Source organism: Vipera berus (genome assembly GCF_964194415.1).
Source record: "Vipera berus genome assembly, chromosome: 10".
Lineage (NCBI taxonomy): Eukaryota > Metazoa > Chordata > Lepidosauria > Squamata > Viperidae > Vipera > Vipera berus.
The window spans coordinates 18,168,240-18,187,609 of NC_138213.1; the positions used below are offsets into that span (position 1 = coordinate 18,168,240).

Genomic DNA, 19,370 nt, shown 5'->3' on the forward strand with positions numbered 1-19,370 from the left:
TGCTGAGATGGTCGTAAGAGGAAGGATAGGTCACAAAGCTGTTTTTTAAAGAGTGGTTGCAGTCAGTAAGGTAGGACTATCTATACCTGGGGTCTTCAAACCTGGCCCTTTATGACTTGTGGACTTTGACTCCCAGAATTCCTCAGTTGGCCATTTTGATGAAACCGCAGGCTTGGATCCTGACCAGGGGTCTTCAAACTTGGCCCTTTTATGACTTGTGGACTTCCAACTCCCAGAATTCCTCAGTCGGCCATTTTGATGAAACCGTGGGCTTGTATCCCGACCAGGGGTCTTCAAACCTGGCCCTTTTATGACTTGTGGACTTCAACTCCCAGAATTCCTCAGTTGGCCATTTTGATGAAACCGCAGGCTTGGATCCCGACCAGGGGTCTTCAAACTTGGCCCTTTTAAGACTTGTGGACTTCAACTCTCAGAATTCCTCAGTCGGCCATTTTCATGAAACCGTAGGCTTGGATCCTGACCAAGGGTCTTCAAACCTGCCTGGCTGAGGAATTCTGGGAGTTGACATCCACAAGTCATAAAAGGGCCAAGTTTGAAGACCCCTGATCTATACCTTCAGAGCCCAGGTTTCCCATATTTTCAATTCTTGATATTCCAGTTTCCTTCCAAAATGTTAGAAATGTTGCCCCATGCATACTGGGTTGTGGTGGGGGATAGTATTATATTGGTAACTGGGGATGATAGGCGTCCTCTCAGCCCACGTTTTGGATATCTGTAGTTTAAACCAGTATTTTTCAACCTTGGCAGCTTTTAAGACGTGTGGACTTCAATTCCCAGAATTCTCCACTCAGTCACCTGGCTGGGGAATTCTGGGAGTTGACGTCCCTACATCTTAAAGCTGCCAAGGGTGAGAAATACTGGTTTAAACCATTTATCCCCCAACTTGGCTACCCCTAAAATGTTTTGGAATTGTAAATCTCAGCCTTCCCAGTAACTAGAGGACAAAGAAATATTTTCTGTAGCAATAAAAGAAAAGGAAACAAGATTACTGCATTTACCATGGTCTTCCTTTCTTTAAAAAAAACGCAGGTAGAGTTTGAATGCATCAATCCCAAAAAACAGAAGAAGAAGAGGAGCTACAAGAATTCAGGCATCATCATTGTCAAGTCCTGCAAAGTAAGTTCTTTATTGAGACTGCTGGGAGGGAATCCCAGGGGCTGATAACAGCTGCTTCTCGGGAGGAGAGACAATATGTAATTTGGAAAATGAAGGCTGTTTGCGGGCTGTTTGCCATAGGCTTCTACATATGGGGGAAAAAATAGAAATGTCACAGCTGAAAATCAGATGAGGAGAATTGAATTCTCTTCTTTCTTCCCACCTCTCTGAGCTCTGATGACTTTATCCAAAGACGGTTTGGCCTGCTCTTTCCCTCCAAATATGCTAGTATAAAAGACATTCTTGTATTCTCTGAATGGCGTATTTAAAATGGAGAATATTGGGAATGTTGTCCCCATCTCGGGTCCGAGGCCGATGAAGAACACCAGACGCGAGGTACAGGTTTTGTTCCCTTTTATTGAAGCGCTGCAAGAAAAGGGGTCCTGGCCAGAAATGCCTGGGAACCCTGAACAAAAAAATTAAGAAAGCTTTGTACAATTTCACTACAGTGGAAGGCGGGATAAGGCGGGATATAAAAGAAATATATAAGAAGAGATTGGACAGCCATTTGTCTGAAATGGTCTAGACCAGGGTTTCCTGCCTGAGCAGGGGGTTGGGCTAGATGACCTCCAAGGTCCCTTCCAACTTTACCATTATTATTATTATTATTAAATATCATCTAATAAACATTTTAATAATGATCTAACAAGGATTCTATTGGTCTCTAGCCATCCCTATTCCTAAGCCTTCAGGAGTTATCTAATACACATTCTGTTTGCTCCAGGCCATATCTATTCCTAACTTCTGCAAGACGTTTAACTCTTTGTTATTTTATCAGCTTTCTAACCACCCGGAATTTTACAAGCTTTACAGGGGCGTATTGCCTGTGAATAAGCATTCTTTGTTCTTGCCAGACAGAGTCCACCATTGCAGGCTTTCCAGTCTCCTTTCAAGTGTATGCCATAGCCTTGCTTTGATTTAGCGGACAGCCCATCAGGAGAGTATTGGGCAGGTGGGGGAAAGCTGTGGAATTTGTAGTTTTGCCCTGCCGTATGGATGATTTCAAATACAGGTAGTCCTGGATTTGTGACTGTAATGAAGCCCAGACCGCACCTGAGTTTATATTCTTTTCTGAAAGCGATCCTTCACGAATATCAAAATAGTTAAACAAAGCCGAGGACTGCCTGTATTATAGTCTCAGAACTGAAATATTTTTTTAAAATGTCTGAGCGTAAGGGAAGGTAGAGGTGAGATACTGAGATATATCAGTAAAAGTGTACAAATGCCACAGTGTGTTGTAGCGGAGAAGTCCTTTTGCACCCTCAGTGGTATATTATCAAGGAGTACAAATGCATAAATATGCATAAACCTTTTCTCAGAAGATGGTGCCCAAAGCACTCTGTTACTTAACTCGGCGCTGCCGTCAATAAATTAACATCTCCTCTGCTTCTGAAATATAAAACCTCTTGAGTTATTCACTCTTTTAGACTCTGAAGATCTTTGCTTTTCAGTTTGATGGATTATAACTGCTAAACCGCTTTCAGATTTGCATTAAAATCATAATTACTGACATAATGCCGAGATTGCCGGAGTGGCATCTAATCATCAGAAGGGCAAGGGTTTCAACTCTGGGACAAATGCAATAAATTTCTAAAATGCCAACTCTGACAAGCCAGGATGAAGACAAACACAAGGCCTGATTAACCTGCCATTGCACCAAATTGGATGAGTCAGATGGGGCTTCGGCAGGCGGTCTGCAAGTAGGGTGAGGTCTGCTCCCCCACCCAGGGTCTCAGTCACCGTCAGCTCGGAGGCCAGCCCAGAGTTTTGCAAATGGGCCAAGGATCTAGTCCATCTCTTGACTCCTGCTTTGGAGAATACAGCTAGTCCTCGACTTAGCGACCACAACTCAGCCCCAAATTTCTGCTTCCAGGCAAGACTTATTGTGAATTTTGACCTTTCTTGCCACAGTTGTTACATGAGTCACTGCAGTTGTTAAGTTAGAATAGAACAGATTTTTTTTATCGGCCAAGTGTGATTGGAGACACAAGGAAATGGTCCCCGGTGCATAAGCTCTCAGTGCACATGCAAACAACAAAGGGATAGGTCATAGATCCTACATTAACAATCATTGATCATAAGTTACAAACAACAAATGATTAATCATAAGAAACCGATAGGAGAAGACAGTAGGAAAGATGAGAAGGTGAGAAGAAATGAGAAATGAGACAATGCTGTGGGAATTAAGTGACACCCTTGTTAAGTGTCAAGTGGCTTTGCCCTTGACTTTGCTTGTCGGAAGGTCGCAAAAGGGGATCACATGACCCCGGGACACTGCAACAACCATCATAAATACATGCCAGTTGCCAAGCATCCAAATTTTGATCATGTGATGCTGAAGTGGTTGTAAGTGTGAAAAATGATTATATGTCATTTTTTCCAGTGCCGTTGTAACTTTGAACGGTCACTAAATAAATAAATGAACCTCTACTCTTTTCTGCCTATCATTTTGCATTTACATTAGGACTGAACACCGGTACTTTCGCATATGTCATATCTGTCTGTCTCTCTCTCCTCCCCCTCTTATTCAGCCCAGAGGAGCGAATAAATGAGATAAAACATCAATGAGCTAAAACGGTCTAGAACAGCACAGTCTAATGATCCAGATTTGATCCCCACTCCACATTGATTCTACACTATGCCCTGGGTTCATACCCCATGTAAAATCCCAATGCACTTAATGAAGCGTAACATACATGCATAAAATACATACGAGCAGTCCTTGACTTACATCCGGTCAGGTGGCGACCGTTCAAAGTTATGACATCCCATCAGCTCCCCCTCTCAACTCATGTGGCCACATTTCTGATGCTGGTCATTGATGACCTTTTGCCCATGGACATGTGGCTGTGATTTGTGATGTTTTTGCTGAAAAATCTCCGTTTACAGAATGCCTATGGAGAGTCTCAGTCAACCAGGTCATGATTGTCCCAAAGGTGCTTTTTCAAAAGGTAAACTGGACTTGGTTTTTTCTTTGAGGAAGAAAAAAGTGTTTTGCTTCTCATCCAAGAAGCATCTTCTGTTCTGAAGAACTGAAGAAGCTTCTTGGATGAGAAGCGAAACATCTTCCAAAGGGGGGGGGGGAAACCAAGAGAGACGAGTTACCTTTTGAAAAAGCACCTCTGCATTTACCGTTTTCAGTGGGCTTAACAACCATGTACTTATCAATTCATCAACAACTCCCAGTGGGCTTAACAACTGTGGCACTCACTTAAGAAGCTCTGCAAAAAAAAAGATTGCAAATTTGGGTTTCACCACAAGATGATCTGCTTTGCGACAGTCACGTCTTATGACTATAATGGGCAGGCTCCTTTATGGCCATAAGTTGAAGGCCACACGTAAAGCCTATTAAAGTTTCATGCATTGGCCTAATTCACACAACATCTCAATGCAGGGTTTCTGCATCCATTTGACCTTCGGCTAGCTTGGTGTGCAAACTTTCCCATTACAGTCCTCAGCCTTGCTGTGATCCTGTGAAGACTGGGGAATTTTGGGAATTGAAGTCTACTCATCTTAAAAGTTGCCGAGGTTGGGAAACACTGCCATAGGTGATAGCTTACTAACCATTCAGACATCACGAACTTTCTCAGACAAATCTTGTCGAAGAGAATCGAGGAGAATGTTTGCACGACAAAGACCTTTGTTGACACAAAACAGCAATCTTGCTGGCAATGTCTCATATACACACACATCTCCAACCTGCAGCTTTTGATATATTGCACAGCTGAGCACACACAATGTTCCAGGCCGAAGTAAAAAACCATGGTTAAGTGGTTTGTGATGCAGGGGATGGTCAGATTCCCAAGCTCCACCCCTCCACCTCCAACTTGTGACTTGAAACCATGATGTGCTATTTTGACATCACATTGGAGAACGATTGTGTTTTGTTTCCCTTCGCTGAAAGAGAAACGTGTGGTGTAAATCCAGCCACAGAGTTTGGAAATGTGACGGCTGCTAGGAAATTCAAATTAGAAGTGTCTTTCTCAACCATGGCAACTTTAAGCTGTGTGGACTTCAACCCCCAGAATTTTCCCCAAGAGTAAGAATTCTCATTGCTGGCTGGGGAATTCTGGGAGTTGAAGTCCACACGGCTTAAATTTACAAAAAGCCATAAACGGATGTTTTGTGAAACAGTCTTGCTTTGCATTAACTTGCTCTCTTTCTCCTTTCCTTCTCTCCTCTCAAATCTTCCTCCTCATCCTTAAGATCACCCGAGATTATTCCTTCCTGGATTACATCCTCGGAGGCTGCCAGTTAATGTTTACGGTAAGGATCTTGGTGATTTTTCTTTCCATAAACGCTAACAACATAATCACTGTTGTGCCCTCTCGGTTAAATCTCAGCATTAATTAAAGCATCAGCGATGCCTGGAAGTTGGAAAAAGGCTCCTTTCCTGAGCGGAAATGTGCCCCACCGTGGCCCACAAAATTACAGGGTGTGCATTGCTCTCTGGTTAGACGAAACCCCAACAAAACGTTTGCCACCCACTTAGCAACACGTTGGGAGGATGAACAGTGGAGAAAAAGGTGATGTTTGCATCACGCAAGAGCCAGGAGGGGAATCCTCCATTCCATACAGGTGGTCCTCGACGCTTCCTTGAGGGATCGTTCAAAGTTACGACGTCACTTAATGACCATTTTTCAGAGTTAGGGCAGTCGCAGCATCCCCACGGTCACGTGATCGAAATTCGAGAGCTTGGCAACTGGCTTATATTTATGATCTTTGCAGTCTCCCGGGATCACGTGATCACATTTTGCGACCTTCTGAGAAGCCAAGTCAATGGGGAAGCCAGATTCCCTTAACAACCAGGTTACTAACTTGAGAAGTTCAGCGATTCCTTTAACAATGGTGGTAAGCAAGGTCGTAAAGCAAGACAGTGGTCGCGGGAGTTTTGCCCACATGCTACGACCTTTCTTGCCACCGTTGTTAAGTTAATAACCTGGTTGTTAAGGGAATCTGGCTTCCCCATTGACTTCACTTGTCAAAAAGTCACAAAAGGGGGATCGTGTGACCCCGGGATACTGCAACAGTCATAAACATGTGCCGGTTAGCAAGCACTTGAATTTTGGTCACGTGACCATGGGGATTCTGCAGTGGTTGCAAGTCACGATCAGGTCACTTTTTTCAGTGCCATTGTAACTTTGAACGGTCACTAAATGAACTATTCTGAGGGCTATCTGTAAAAAAAATATCAAGCAAGCTAGCTCAGAAAGAACTCTAAATGTCTAGACCAGGGGGTAGGCAACCTTGGCTCTTTTATGACTCCTGGACTTCAAGTCCCAGAATTCCTGAGCCAGCCACGCTGAGGGGAAAGGGAGAGGTTTCCAAGCTGAGCCATGCTGGCTCAGGAATTCTGGGAGTTGAAGTCCACGAGTCATAAAAGAGCCAAGGTTGCCTACCCCTGGCCTAGGACGCTTTATGACTCGTGGACTTCACCTCCCAGAATTCCTGAGCCAGCATGGGGGAACTATGGCCCCTTCATGACTTGTGGACTTCAACTCCCAGAATTCCTGAGCCAGCATGGCTCAGCCTGGAAGCCACTCCTTTTCCCCTCAGCATGGCTGGCTCAGGAATTCTGGGAGTTGAAGTCCACGAGTCACAAAAGAGCCAAGGTTGCCTACCCCTGGCCTAGGCTACTTTATGACTCGTGGACTTCAACTCCCAGAATTCCTGAGCCAACCGTGCTGAGGGGAAAGGCAGAGGTTTCCAAGCTGAGCCATGCTGGCTCAGGAATTCTGGGAGTTGAAGTCCACGAGTCATAAAAGAGCCAAGGTGGCCTACCCCTGGTCTAGACTTTTCTTAATAGGAAGGAGAAATCAAAGTAGCTCACTAAACTCCTCAAAATGACAGTGGTCTTCTGCTTTTCCACTAGAAGAAGTCAGTGCAGCTCACAGCAGAAGTATTACATGAATGTACCACGTGGCTCCCCAAATTCTGGATTCTGGACTGTTTGTAGCTTCTAAATACAGTAACTTCGAGTCATATCTGCACCAGGTTTTTCTCACACTGTGGTTCAAGTCAAGATTGGGAATCATGGGTAAAGCTGATACACGAAGCGTCTATGGAGATGCTCAGTCATCCAAATCATGGTTATCCCAAAAGTGCTTTTTCAGGAGGCAACTGGACTTTCTTGTTTTTCCTTTGAAGAGGTTTCGCTTCTCATCCAAGAAGCTTCTTCAGCTCTGACTGGACGGTGGGGAATGGAAGGATTTATACTTCTTGCAGATGGCTGGTCATTTGCTGGAATATAAATCCTTCCCTTCCCCACCATTCAGTCAGAGCTGAAGGAACTTCTTGGATGAGCAGTGAAACGTCTCCAAAGAAAAACAAGGAAGTCCAGTTGCCTCTTGAAAAGGCACTTTGGGACTCTCGTTCAAGAAGTTTTTTTTTCCAGTTCTGACTGAAGAATTGAAGAAGCTACTTGGATGAGAAGCGAAACGACTTTAAAGAAAAACTAAGAAACTCCAGTTGCCTCTTGAAAAAACACCTTTGGGACTGATATACAAAGATTATTTTGATCCACTGCTGCATAAAGGGGAATTATAAATCTCAAGGTGATTCTACCGAGTCTGAGCTTGAGGGTGTGGAACCCATCTGTTGCAATTCGGATTGCAGTTGTGTCCTGACATTTAAAAAAAAAAATCAGTGACACCAACCCAGTCCTTGGGATTTAAGGAAAGCAATGCAGCACATCTGTGGACACACTTTATTCGGCCTAGGAATCCACAACCAGGCTGGATTTGCTTCGCCCCACACACACTGACCATTTCTGTTATGATTTCATATGCACGTTTCCTTGGTAACCTCATTACTTGAACAAACGAAGAATTATGTTCCAATTAGGCACGTACAAGTAACGATGGGATAAAGCATGCTGCTGCCTAAGGCAGAACATCCAAATTTCCTTTCAGACATTTTCACTCTGAATTAATTTGGGACATCATGTCCCTGAAAAGTCCGGTCAGATTTCTTTGACCAAACCAGGAATTGGTTTCGCTTGGAAAATAGCTCGGGTGGATTCAGGAGTCCAAATATTGAAGCAAAGAAAAGTTAAGTTACTGTTGAATTAATCTATCACTGTATCCCGCTTTATGAAGTAGCAGGCAATAGGAGGAGCATGTTGAATTAATATAATATAATATGCAATGCAATATAACAATATTAATAGAAAATATTAATATTAATAAGATATAATAATATTAATATTATTTCAACCATTTGGGAGAAGAGGTACTCTTTAAATTATTTACACCCAGGCTGGCAGTTTGTGGGGGCTGTGGACCACACTTACAACATTTTCCACAGCTTTGAGAATCACTGATGGTAGAAAGTGGGCATAATATGTGGGTTTTCTCATTTTTATTCCTCAAGTTTTGGTGGGCCTTGTTTGATCTTAGAAGCTAAGCATGGTCTGGTCTGGTAGGTATTTTGTTGGGGAGCTACTGTAGGAGATGACCAGGCTGAGCCTCAGGGTGGGGCAAACTCATCATCAGTTTGAAGTCCCTACATCCAAAAGAGACCTAAGTCCAGCCCCCCCCCTTGAAGTGTGTTGGCTCTTATCTAATGCCAATTTGTCTTGACCGTTAGTAGATCCGATGCTTGGCAATAGGTTGCATGGAATAAACTCGCATTGCTTTTGAATTCTATCTTGGCTCCTGTTTCCTTGTGCCTGACAGCTGCCAAGAAATGTAGAACATAGAACATAGAATAACAGAGCTGGAAGGGACCTGGGAGATCCTCTAGTCCAGCCCCCTGCCCAAGCAGGAGACCCTATACCGTTTCAGACAAGTGGCTGTCCAGTCTCTTCTTAAAAGTCTCCAGTGATGGAGCGCCCACATCTTATGAAGGCAACCCATTCCATCAGTTAATTGTTCTCATTGTTAGGAATGTCAGCGCTGTAGATACCGTCTTTCCCCGAATGTGATACCCAACTGGAAAATAAGCCCTAACCTGATTTTTCAGGACGCTCGTAATATAAGACCCCACCCCAAAGAAGCCCCAGTTAAGTTCGTCAGCCAGATGGACGCATTTAGTACTGTATTTTCCCCAATATAAGCCCTAACCAGAAAATAAGCCCTAATGCGTCTTTTGGAGCAAAAATTAGCGTAAGACCCGGTCTTGTTTTCGGGGAAACACAGTAAGTAGAAAAATTGAAAAATTGTCCATCAAGATAGGGTGACCAAACAGTTTCCACACTATCGTGGATATGTCACTGTCAGCCTTACCAGGTTGACTAGAAAGGAAACGGCGCCATATAAAGGAATTCTACTTTCTTGTAAAACTACATTAACAGAATCTTGTAGTCTGGAAGTGCATCTCTCCCTCCCCCATCTCTTCTACAGCCCCCCCCCAAATTAGGGAGGGTCCCTTCTGAGACGTTTGGCTTGCTCTCTCTGCAGCTCTGGCCTAGGCTGCCTCTCATCCAGGCAGCATGGCGTGGCCGAGGTCTTTCCCCCATAGTCATAAAGTCCCTGAGAGTCAGGCTTGACTTGAGGAAACGTTGCCTTGCCTCTTTACGTGACAGTGTCTGCGGGTTTCCTGCTGATTTCAGCCCTGCCGGGTTTTATGAAAGGGACCTGGAGGGTTTTATCTCCAAAGCTGCAGCTGTAAGATGCATCTGCCTGGCTTAAGCCCGAAAGTTTCCTCCCTTGAACCCTTTTGCCTTTTATAGTTTGAAAACAGTGGCTGATGCCAGAAAAAAAGGAAATCTGCCAGGATTTGTCTCAGAAATGGCCTATGAATGAATGGAATGAATGAATGAATGAATGAATGAATGAATGAATGAATGAATGAATGAATGAATGAATCTATCTATCTATCTATCTATCTATCTATCATCTATCTATCTATCCATCCATCCATCCATCCATCTCTATCAACTAAGCATCTATCTATCCATCTATCCATCTCTATCAACTATCCATCTATCCATCTCTACTATCATCTATCTATCTATCTATCTATCTATCTATCTATCTATCTATCTATCATCTATCTATCTATCTATCTATCTATCTATCTATCTATCTATCCATCCATCCATCTCTATCAACTAAGCATCTATCTATCCATCTATCCATCTCTTATCAACTATCCATCTATCCATCTCTATCATCTATCCATCCATCCATCCATCCATCTCTATCAACCATCTATCTATCCATCCATCTGTTCATCTATCTCTATCAACTATCCATCTATCTATCCATCTGTCCATCTCTATCAACTATCTATCTATCCATCTCTTATTATCTATCTATCTATCTATCTATCTATCTATCTATCTATCTATCTATCTATCTATCATCTATCTATCCATCCATCCATCCATCCACCCACCCACCCACCTACCTACCTACCTACCCACCCACCCCCATTGAACTCCACGAGTCATAAAAGAGCCAAGGTTGTCTACCCCTGGTATAGGGTCTCTTACTGAAGCAAGGGGTTGGATTAGATGACCTCCAAGGTCCCTTCTAATTCTAATGTATTCTAAAACTTCAGTACTATATCCTGAAAAGTTTGCCAATATCTCCTGTGTGCTATAGAGAATTTTAATCTTTCTTCCCACCGCAGCTGATTTGGTATCCCGGGAAAGCTATGAATTTTGGCCTCACAACCCTTTGTGCCAAACCAACCTTTCAAGGCATGGAGCCCGCAGGAGTTTTGAAGCACTGCGCACAAATGTGGGGCTTCAGTTTTGATTTGTTGTGTTGACTTAAGGAGACACACAGGAAAAGGGAGGAAGTATCGCCATAGAAACGGGAACGGGCACAAATGCGTTCTTTGCAGCATGAACTGTTGTGTAATGACACCATTTCAGGACAGATGAAACGGCAAAACCAGGACCTGGGGTATCTGTCTCAAGCTGAAATCAGGGAAGAATACAGAATAGAGAATAACAAGAGTTGGAAGGGACCTTAGAGGTCTTCTAGTCCAACCCCCTGCCCAGGTAGGAGACCCTATACCGTTCCAGACAAACAGCTGTCCAGTCTCTTCTTGAAAACCTCCAGTGTTGGAGCACCCACAACTTCTGGAGGCAAGCTGCTCCACTGGTTAATTGTTGCCAATGTCAGGAAATTTCTTTTTATTTCTAGGTTAGATTAGGGGATGTTTTAGAAGGGGGTCCAACTTTGGCAATTTTAAGATCCGTGGATTTCAGTTCCCAGAATTCCTCAACCAGCTATGTTGGACACCCTTGCCCTACATAGTTTGGGCTTAACCCTGGGGGGCATAGAAGTAAGTGGTTTAGTTCAGGGGTGAGCGGCAATTTAGAGGGTGAAGGGATATCCCCTTTCCGACTTTTGCAGTGTCGATTTCAACTCCTGACAGCTTTCCTGTCACGTCTGCAAACAGACACTCCTCCAATTGTAATCATTCATTTAGCCACTGTTCAAAGTTACAACAGGCCTTTAAAAAAAGGGAAATATCACTGGTCCTCATACTTACAACTGTCACAGCATCCACGCATTCACATTATCAAAATTTGGGCCATTGGCAACTGGCATGTAGTTACAAGGGCTGCGGTATCCCAGGAGCACGTGATCTCCATTTGTGACCTTTCCAAGGGGCAAAACCAATGGAGGCATCTGGATTTGCTTAGTGACTGCATGATTCACTTAACATCCATAGCAACAAGGTCATAAAATTGGGCATGACTGACTTAATGACTGCCTTGCTTCATGATGGAAGTTCCAATTCCAATTATGGTCAAAACTCAAGGAGCATAACATTTTTCCCCAGAATGCTTCTGGTCTGCAGCTCTGCCCCTTCCTGGTCCACTCCCATTCAGATGTTAACAGCTCCTGATTCTGCTTAGCTTCCAGGCCCAGATAAAGCCAGCTAATTGTGGGCCAGCTCTTGTGAGTCAAAGATCAATCCAAATCAGTGGGGGATCTGTCCTGTTTTTCTATTTCTAATTCAGCCGATGATGCTTTCTGGTCAAAGGAGGCTGTTTCTCATTTTACAGAATAAAGAATAACAGAGTTGCAAAGGATCTTGGAGGTCTTCTAGTCCAGCCCCTGGCTGAATCTCTCAACCGGCCTCGCCTTTCCCACACAACAACTTCAGGAATGAAACGCGGTCTCTTTGGCATCTTTCCATGCAGGTTGGAATTGACTTCACGGCATCCAACGGAAATCCTCGGGATCCGACGTCCTTGCACTACATTAACCCCATGGGGACCAACGAATACCTTTCGGCCATCTGGGCAGTTGGCCAGATTATCCAAGACTACGACACGTAAGTGTAACAGAGTAGGTCACACACCAAGTGTTTCGTTGGGAATGTCAAGTTTGGAGTGGCAAAAGGGCAGTTCTGAGCATTTTCAGAAGTGGTTTGAAAACAAAACTTACTCGCTGAGTTGCTGCTGGCCCAGACGAGACGAGGGATTTTGCACAGCCGTTTCAGATAGGGAGCACTTTGACTGTGGGGCCCTTGGTGCTCTCTCAGCTTGGTTGTTTTCTTGCAGAGTTTTCATTACCCAAACTAGGTAACATCAACAGTAAACAGCCAAAGAATGTCTAAGACCGCCCCCACCATCACTAACAGGGCAGCCATCAGAATATAAAATGACAACAAACTGCATTCCGCACACCGTACTAGCCCTGATGATGTTACCTACTCAGGGTAATGAAACGTCTGCAAGAAAACTCCCAAGCTTAAGAGAGCACCAAGAACCCTGCAATCTCCTCCTCCTCCTCCTCCTCCTCCTCCTCCTCCTCCTCCTCCTCCTCCTCCTCCTCCTCCTCCTCCTCCTCCTCCTCCTTCTCCTCCTCCTCCTCCTCCCGGCAAACCTCACTCCTTACTAGCAATGGAAGCTCAGAGAGCACCAAGGACCCTGCAATCCTCCTCCTCCTCCCCCCCCCCCCGCAAACCTCACTCCTTACTAGCAATGATGATGTTAGCTACTCAGGGTAATGAAACGTCTGGAAGAAAACCCCCAAGCTCAGAGAGCCCCAAGGAACCCTCATTTCAACCCTCATTACAGGGAGCCCTTTGCCTTGAGATGTTAAAGATGGGAGAAGGCAGGATTGGCAAAGGGCGTTTCCTCACTGGGCCACTCACATTTGTTCTGTTTCGTCTCGATTCTTTTGTAGAGACAAAATGTTTCCTGCCTTGGGATTTGGGGCCCAGCTCCCACCAGACTGGAAGGTAAATCGGGGTTGCTGGCTTTAGCATGTTTCATCTCTAGGTGGGATTGTTGTGTAGTGGGTTCTGGATAGCAGGAAGGACGCCAAGACGATGAGTACAACATATCAGCTCTTTATTGGTGGAAGTGACTGTACTGGGGAATAGGGATTACCTGCACTCTTTATACACCTGGCCAGTACCTGGCCAGGTACACAACCAACCAATCGGTTTGAACCTCTGTTTCCCGCCGAAACTCATTCCCGCCAAAACAGTTACAGTTCAACGCCCCCTGGTGGTGGCTGCTATGCAAGTGCTTAAGATGTTCCATTAAGCCTAATACATAACAGGGATTACGGTTCCAGTGGTTCCTTCTTGCCTCTGTTCTTTCAGCCCTCCGAAAGAGAGATTGACTTCAGCTCCCAGAATGCTTAGCAGCAGCCAGGAAGAATGGGGAATTCTTGGAGCTGAATTCCACATCTTTGCAAAGGGCACAAAGATGGAAGATGCTTAAACTAATGGAGTCATTGTCATAATTTTTATTTATTAGGATAACTGAGGTTCAACTCCTTAGTCGGTCCTGGTGGCCATTGGTTGTCTTTGAATCTCTCAGGACCTACATTCACACAACCCTTTTAATCTGGTTACTCAACCTGTTGCAGTAGAGTTCTATACAATATCTGGAATCAAAACTCCAGAAGCTGGGTTTACACATCACGACAAACCCCAACACATTCTGCAGTTCAGGCTGTTGTGTAAATGCATCTGTTAGGTCTTCGTCTGATTGCCATCCCAGGAAGTCTTCCAACTGACAACCGCAGTTAAGCATGGAATTACGATTCTAAGTTGTGGCAGTCCTTAAGGGAGTCACCACATGACTGTACTTGATTTTATCACCTTTTTTGTAATGGTCGCTAAGCAAATGCAGAGGTTGTAAAGCAAATGCAACAGTCACAAAGCAAAGACAGCCTTGTTAATAAATCCATTGAATGTAGTGGGGATTTTTTAAGATCAAAATTAATGGGATTCTATGACGGCTGGAATGAGGGACACGGTGGCTCAGTGGGTTAGGATGCTGAGCTTGTCGATCAGAAGGTCGGCAGTTTGGCGGGTCGAATCCCGAGTGCCGCGTAGCAGAGTGAGCGCCTGTTACTCGTCCCAGCTTCTGCCAACCTAGCAGTTCGAAAGCATGTAAAAATGCAAGTAGAAAAATAGGGACCACTACGGTGGGAAGGTAACAGCGTTCCGTGCGCCTTTGGCGTCTAGTCATGCCGGCCACATGACCACGGAGACGTCCTCGGACAAGCGCTGGCTCTTCGGCTTTGAAACGGAGATGAGCACCGGCCCCTAGAGTCAGAGACGACTAGCACGCATGTGCGGGGGAACCTTTACCTTTACCTTATGACGGCTGGGGTGGGGGGGCCTGGCCACCAGAACTTCAGATCTGGGTCATAAATAGCCTTGGGTAAATTGCTAAGATTAAAGAACAGAATACAGAATAACAGAGTTGGAAGGGAACTTGGAGGTCTTCTAGTCCAACTCTCTGCTCGAGCAGGAAACCTTATACTAGGGGCGTCCAACCTTGGCAACTTTAAGACTTGTGGACTTCAACTCCCAGAATCCCCAGCCAGCCAAGGCCAAGTGATCACCTTTTGTGACCTGCTGACAAGCAAAGTCAATGGGGAAGCCAGATTCACTTAACAACCAGGTTACTAACTTAAGAACGTCAGCGATTCCTTTAACAACTGTGGCAAGCAAGGTTGTGAAATGGGGCAAAAAACCCACTTAGCAACGTTCTTGCTTAGCAACGGACGTTTTGGGCTCAGTTGTGGTCGTAACTTCGAGGACTGCCTTCTGAAGACCTCCAAGGTCCCTTCAGATTCAACAGCCATTTGTGCAGAATTGGTATAGGGTCTCCCGCAGGGGGTTGGACTAGAAGACCTCCAAGATCCCTTCCAACTCTGGTATGCTGTATTCTGCATTATTCTATGTCCTAAGACTAAACCTTTGGTGTTCTTCTGAAGGAATGACTCATCCCATCCTGGAGCATTTATCCTTTTTCCTCTTGCAACTTGGCTTGGTTTTGTGGCCCCTGGCACTGTGTTGTTGTTGTTAGCTGCGAAGTCGTGTCCGACCCATCGCGACCCTATGGACAACATTCCTCCAGGCCTTTCTGTCCTCTACCATCTTCTGGAGTCCATTTAAGCTCACGCCTACTGCTTCAGTGACTCCATCCAGCCACCTCATTCTCTGTCGTCCCCTTCTTCTATTGCCCTCGATCTTTCCCAGCATTAGGCTCTTCTCCAGTGAGTCCTTCCTTCTCATTAGGTGGCCAAAGTATTTGAGTTTTAGCTTCAGGATCTGGCCTTCTAAAGAGCAGTCAGGATTGATCTCCTCTAGGACTGACCGGTTTGATCGCCTTGCAGTCCAAGGGACTCGCAGGAGTCTTCTCCAGCACCAGAGTTCAAAGGCTTCAATTCTTTGGCGTTCAGCCTTTCTTATGGTCCAGCTTTCACTGCCATACATTGCAACTGGGAAGACCATAGCCTTGACTATACGCACTTTTGTTGACAGGGTGATGTCTCTGCTTTTTAGTGTGCTGTCTAGATTTGTCATGGCTTTCCTCCCCAGGAGCAAGCGTCTTTTAATTTCTTGGCTACAGTCCCCATCTGCAGTGATCTTGGAGCCCAGGAAAATAAAATCTGTCACTACTTCCATTTCTTCCCCATCTATTTGCCAGGAATTGAGAGGGCCAGATGCCATGATCTTGGTTTTCTTAATGTTAAGTTTCAACCCAAGTTTTGCACTCTCCTTCTTCACCCGCAACAAGAGGCTCTTTAGTTCTTCTTCACTTTCTGCCATTAGAGTGGTATCATCTGCGTATCTTAGGTTGTTGATATTTCTTCCGGCAATCTTAATTCCAACTTTTGATTCATCTAGCCCTGCCTTTCTCATGATGTTTTCATGGCAAAGATACTGGAGTGGGTTGCCATTTCCTTCTCCAGTGGATCACGTTTTGTCAGAACTCTCGGCTATGACCTGTCCGTCTTGGGTGGCCCTGCACGGCATAGCTCATAGCTTCATTGAATTACGCAAGCCCCTTCGCCACGACAAGGCAGTAATCCATGAAGGGGCCTGGCACTGTAACAGAATTTAAAATGAAGCTGAAGGACTGGCGAATGGGTGATGTTGCTGTTTGGTTTCTGAAGGTTTCAGATAGGAGATCTTTTGGCCCATATAGGTCGGAAGGATAATCTGAAGTTGGTTTTCCTGCCCTACGGAGAAGAAAGATTCAGTCTATTTCCTAAGGCAGCCGGTTTCAATCTAAAATTCCAAATTATCAGGCAAAGCTCCCAAGAGACGTTTGCTCTCTAATTAAGGGCTGCTGGGAAGAAGGAAAAATGTCAGGAATGGCAGTATTTAGAAGTTCAATGGGTTGTGCGGAATGCCGAGACAGAATCAAAGAATTAAGAGGGAAATTTAAAAGTCAGATCCTGTAGTTTCACTCTTCTGAGAGAAGAGACCCCCTTGCTGGCCCAATTCTAGTGTATTTTTAGTCTGAATGAACAATAAATGAGGCAGATTTTCTGTTATCAGATCTTGGGTACCTGCTTCGAATTTTTTTTTTGCTTTGCAGCCTGCAGGAGTAAAAAAATAAAAATAAAAGCACCATTCATTTAACACCCCTTCAAAAGACAGGCAGGCTATTAACTTAGCTCTTTGTAGTCTTCCTTTTTTTTCCTTTCCAACCCAACAGAATGTTGGAAAGAAGTTATGTAAAGGTTGCAGGACTCAGTCTGTGGACAGATTTTCTCTCCAGGAACACAACAGCAGAAGCCCAAATTTGGACTGGAGAGAAAAGCAGCAAAACAAGGATACAACAACAACAAAAGGGTGTGTGTGTAATATAATAGCAGTCTTCCAATATTTGAGGAGCTGCCACAAAGAAGAGGGGGTCAACCTATTTTACAAAGCATCTGAAGGCAGGACAAGAAGCAACGGATGGAAACTCATCAAGGAGAGAAGCAACCTAGAACTACGGGGAAATTTCCTGGCCGTGGGAACAATTAATCAGTAGAATGAGTTGCCTCCAGAAATCATGGGTGCTCCATCAATGGAGGTTTTTAAGAAGAGATTGGGAGAGTCGTTCTTCTGAAATGGCAATAGGATCTCCTGCTAGAGCGGGGGGGGGGGTTGGACTAGAAGACCTCCAAGGTCCCTTCCAACTCTGTTATTCAGTTAAATGGGCTAGATTGTGGCTGTGGAGAATAATATTGCAGGAAAAAATATATATACTCAGGTGCTTCCTTATGGGACAAGGAATCGGGCAGTGGCTCCTATTTACCAACTCCTCCATGCCAAGTCACATGACCATCCAGTCACATGACCCAGGGCAGAATGTTTGCAGCCTGTCCTCTACGTCTGACTCGGATTCGCCAATGCAAGACAAGGGGAGAGCAAAAATACACACAACGGCATTATTTGTTATACAGAACAGTGGTGTCTCCCGAAAGGTTATTTTGGATAAGGTGACATGATAGAGAAAAGGGAGATAACCTCTTCTCCAAACAAAGCACCTGAAGACAGAACAGGAAGCGATGGATGGAAACTTCTCAAGGAGAGAAGCAGCCTTGAAATCAGGAGAAATTTCCTGACAGAACAGTGGAAGAGTTTCCTTCCAGAAGTTGTGGGTGCTTCATCATTGGAGGTTTCCAAGAAGAGATTGGAGAGCCGTGTGTCCAGCATGGCACATGGCCTCCTGCTTGAGTCGGGGGCTGGACTGAGAAGACCTCCAAGGTCCCTTCCGATTCTGTTATTCTGTATTCTGTAATAAAGCCCAAACTCGGATATAAATGGAAACGAACATTTAAGACAAGGGATGAATAGATCCTGCTTCGTTCTATGGATGCTCCTGTTGCTATGGAGCTGCACAATAGTCTCACAGAACCAAGAGGAGGAGACGGTTGGTTGACACAGGAATCGTGCTGCAAATGTCAAAGAATATCTCGAGATTCCAGCTGTTTTGGAAAGAGGAGAGGAAGAAGCTCTGCCTGGGGAAAAAAAAGGCCTGGGTTTGCTTCCCATAAAGTTGAAGATAGACAGATTTTTCTGGAAACCCTTTATGAACAGCTGCTGAACAGCTGATGATTTATGAATTTGCATCAGGGATGGGCCATGGGAAGAAGCGATATTTGTTTATAAAGTTGTAAGAGGTGAAGAGTTATCAAATCTGTTTATATAGTTAGTCCTCCACTTACACCCATTTATTCAGCATCCCTTCCAACAGCACGTGAAAAAGCGACTTACGACTAGACCTCGCACTTATGACCATTGCAGCATCCCTCAGGTGATCAGAATTTGGGCGCTTGGGCAGTTGGCCTGCATTTACGATGACTGCAGTGTCCTGGGGTCATGTGACTGAGATTATCATAATAAACCATCCTTTACTTTCTTTTGGCTTAGAATGCGGCGCAAATGCAGCCATGATTTGTTATCTGTCTGCGGTTTACAATATTTGTGTAAACGCTGTCCCAAGGCTTGTCTGAAAGCTTTGATGTCAAGAGATGCTTCAGGCTTATGAAAAAGCCAAAATTTAATTTGTTTTTCTTTTCTTTTTTTGCAGGTTTCTCATGAATTTGCCATTAACTTTAATCCCACCAACCCTTTTTGCCTTGGTAAGTGCATCTATAGTGGCTTGAAAGCAAGTCCTTGAAATCTCTTATTTTCCCCACAATAACCGTGTGAGGTGGTTGAGCTGAGAGGGAGGGACTGGCCCCAAAGTCATCCAGTCTGCTTTTGTGCCTCAAGCAGGACTAGAACTCATTGCCTCCTGCTGACTGGCCCAAAGTCACCCAGCTGGTTTTCATGGCTAATGTGAGAATAGATCTCATGGTTTCATGGTGATTGGCCAAAGTCACCCAGCCAACTTTCATGTCTGTGGTGAGACTAGAACTCACCATCTCCTGGTGACTGGTCCAAAGTCATCCGTCTGGCTTTCATGGCTAAGGTGAGACTAGAACTCAGTGTCTCCTGGTGACCAGCCCAAAGTCAACCAGCCAGTTCTC

The 19,370-nt window shown here is 44.7% G+C and overlaps 2 protein-coding genes across 2 annotated transcripts in view; one reads left to right on the top strand and one right to left on the bottom strand.

The window, feature by feature from the left end:
* The window catches only part of PLLP (plasmolipin), a 286,192-nt gene that overhangs the window by 163,189 nt on the left and 103,633 nt on the right, over positions 1-19,370 (bottom strand). The gene's annotated exons all lie outside the window — the stretch shown is intronic.
* The window catches only part of CPNE2 (copine 2), a gene marked incomplete at its 5' end in the record, with an annotated part of 40,304 nt that overhangs the window by 15,073 nt on the left and 5,861 nt on the right, over positions 1-19,370 (top strand). Inside the window, 5 exons of the mRNA XM_081335678.1 lie at positions 1,051-1,137; positions 5,383-5,442; positions 12,284-12,417; positions 13,275-13,329; positions 18,929-18,980. Coding sequence (XP_081191804.1) covers positions 1,051-1,137; positions 5,383-5,442; positions 12,284-12,417; positions 13,275-13,329; positions 18,929-18,980 — 388 coding nt within the window. The remainder of the gene's footprint in view (positions 1-1,050; positions 1,138-5,382; positions 5,443-12,283; positions 12,418-13,274; positions 13,330-18,928; positions 18,981-19,370) is intronic.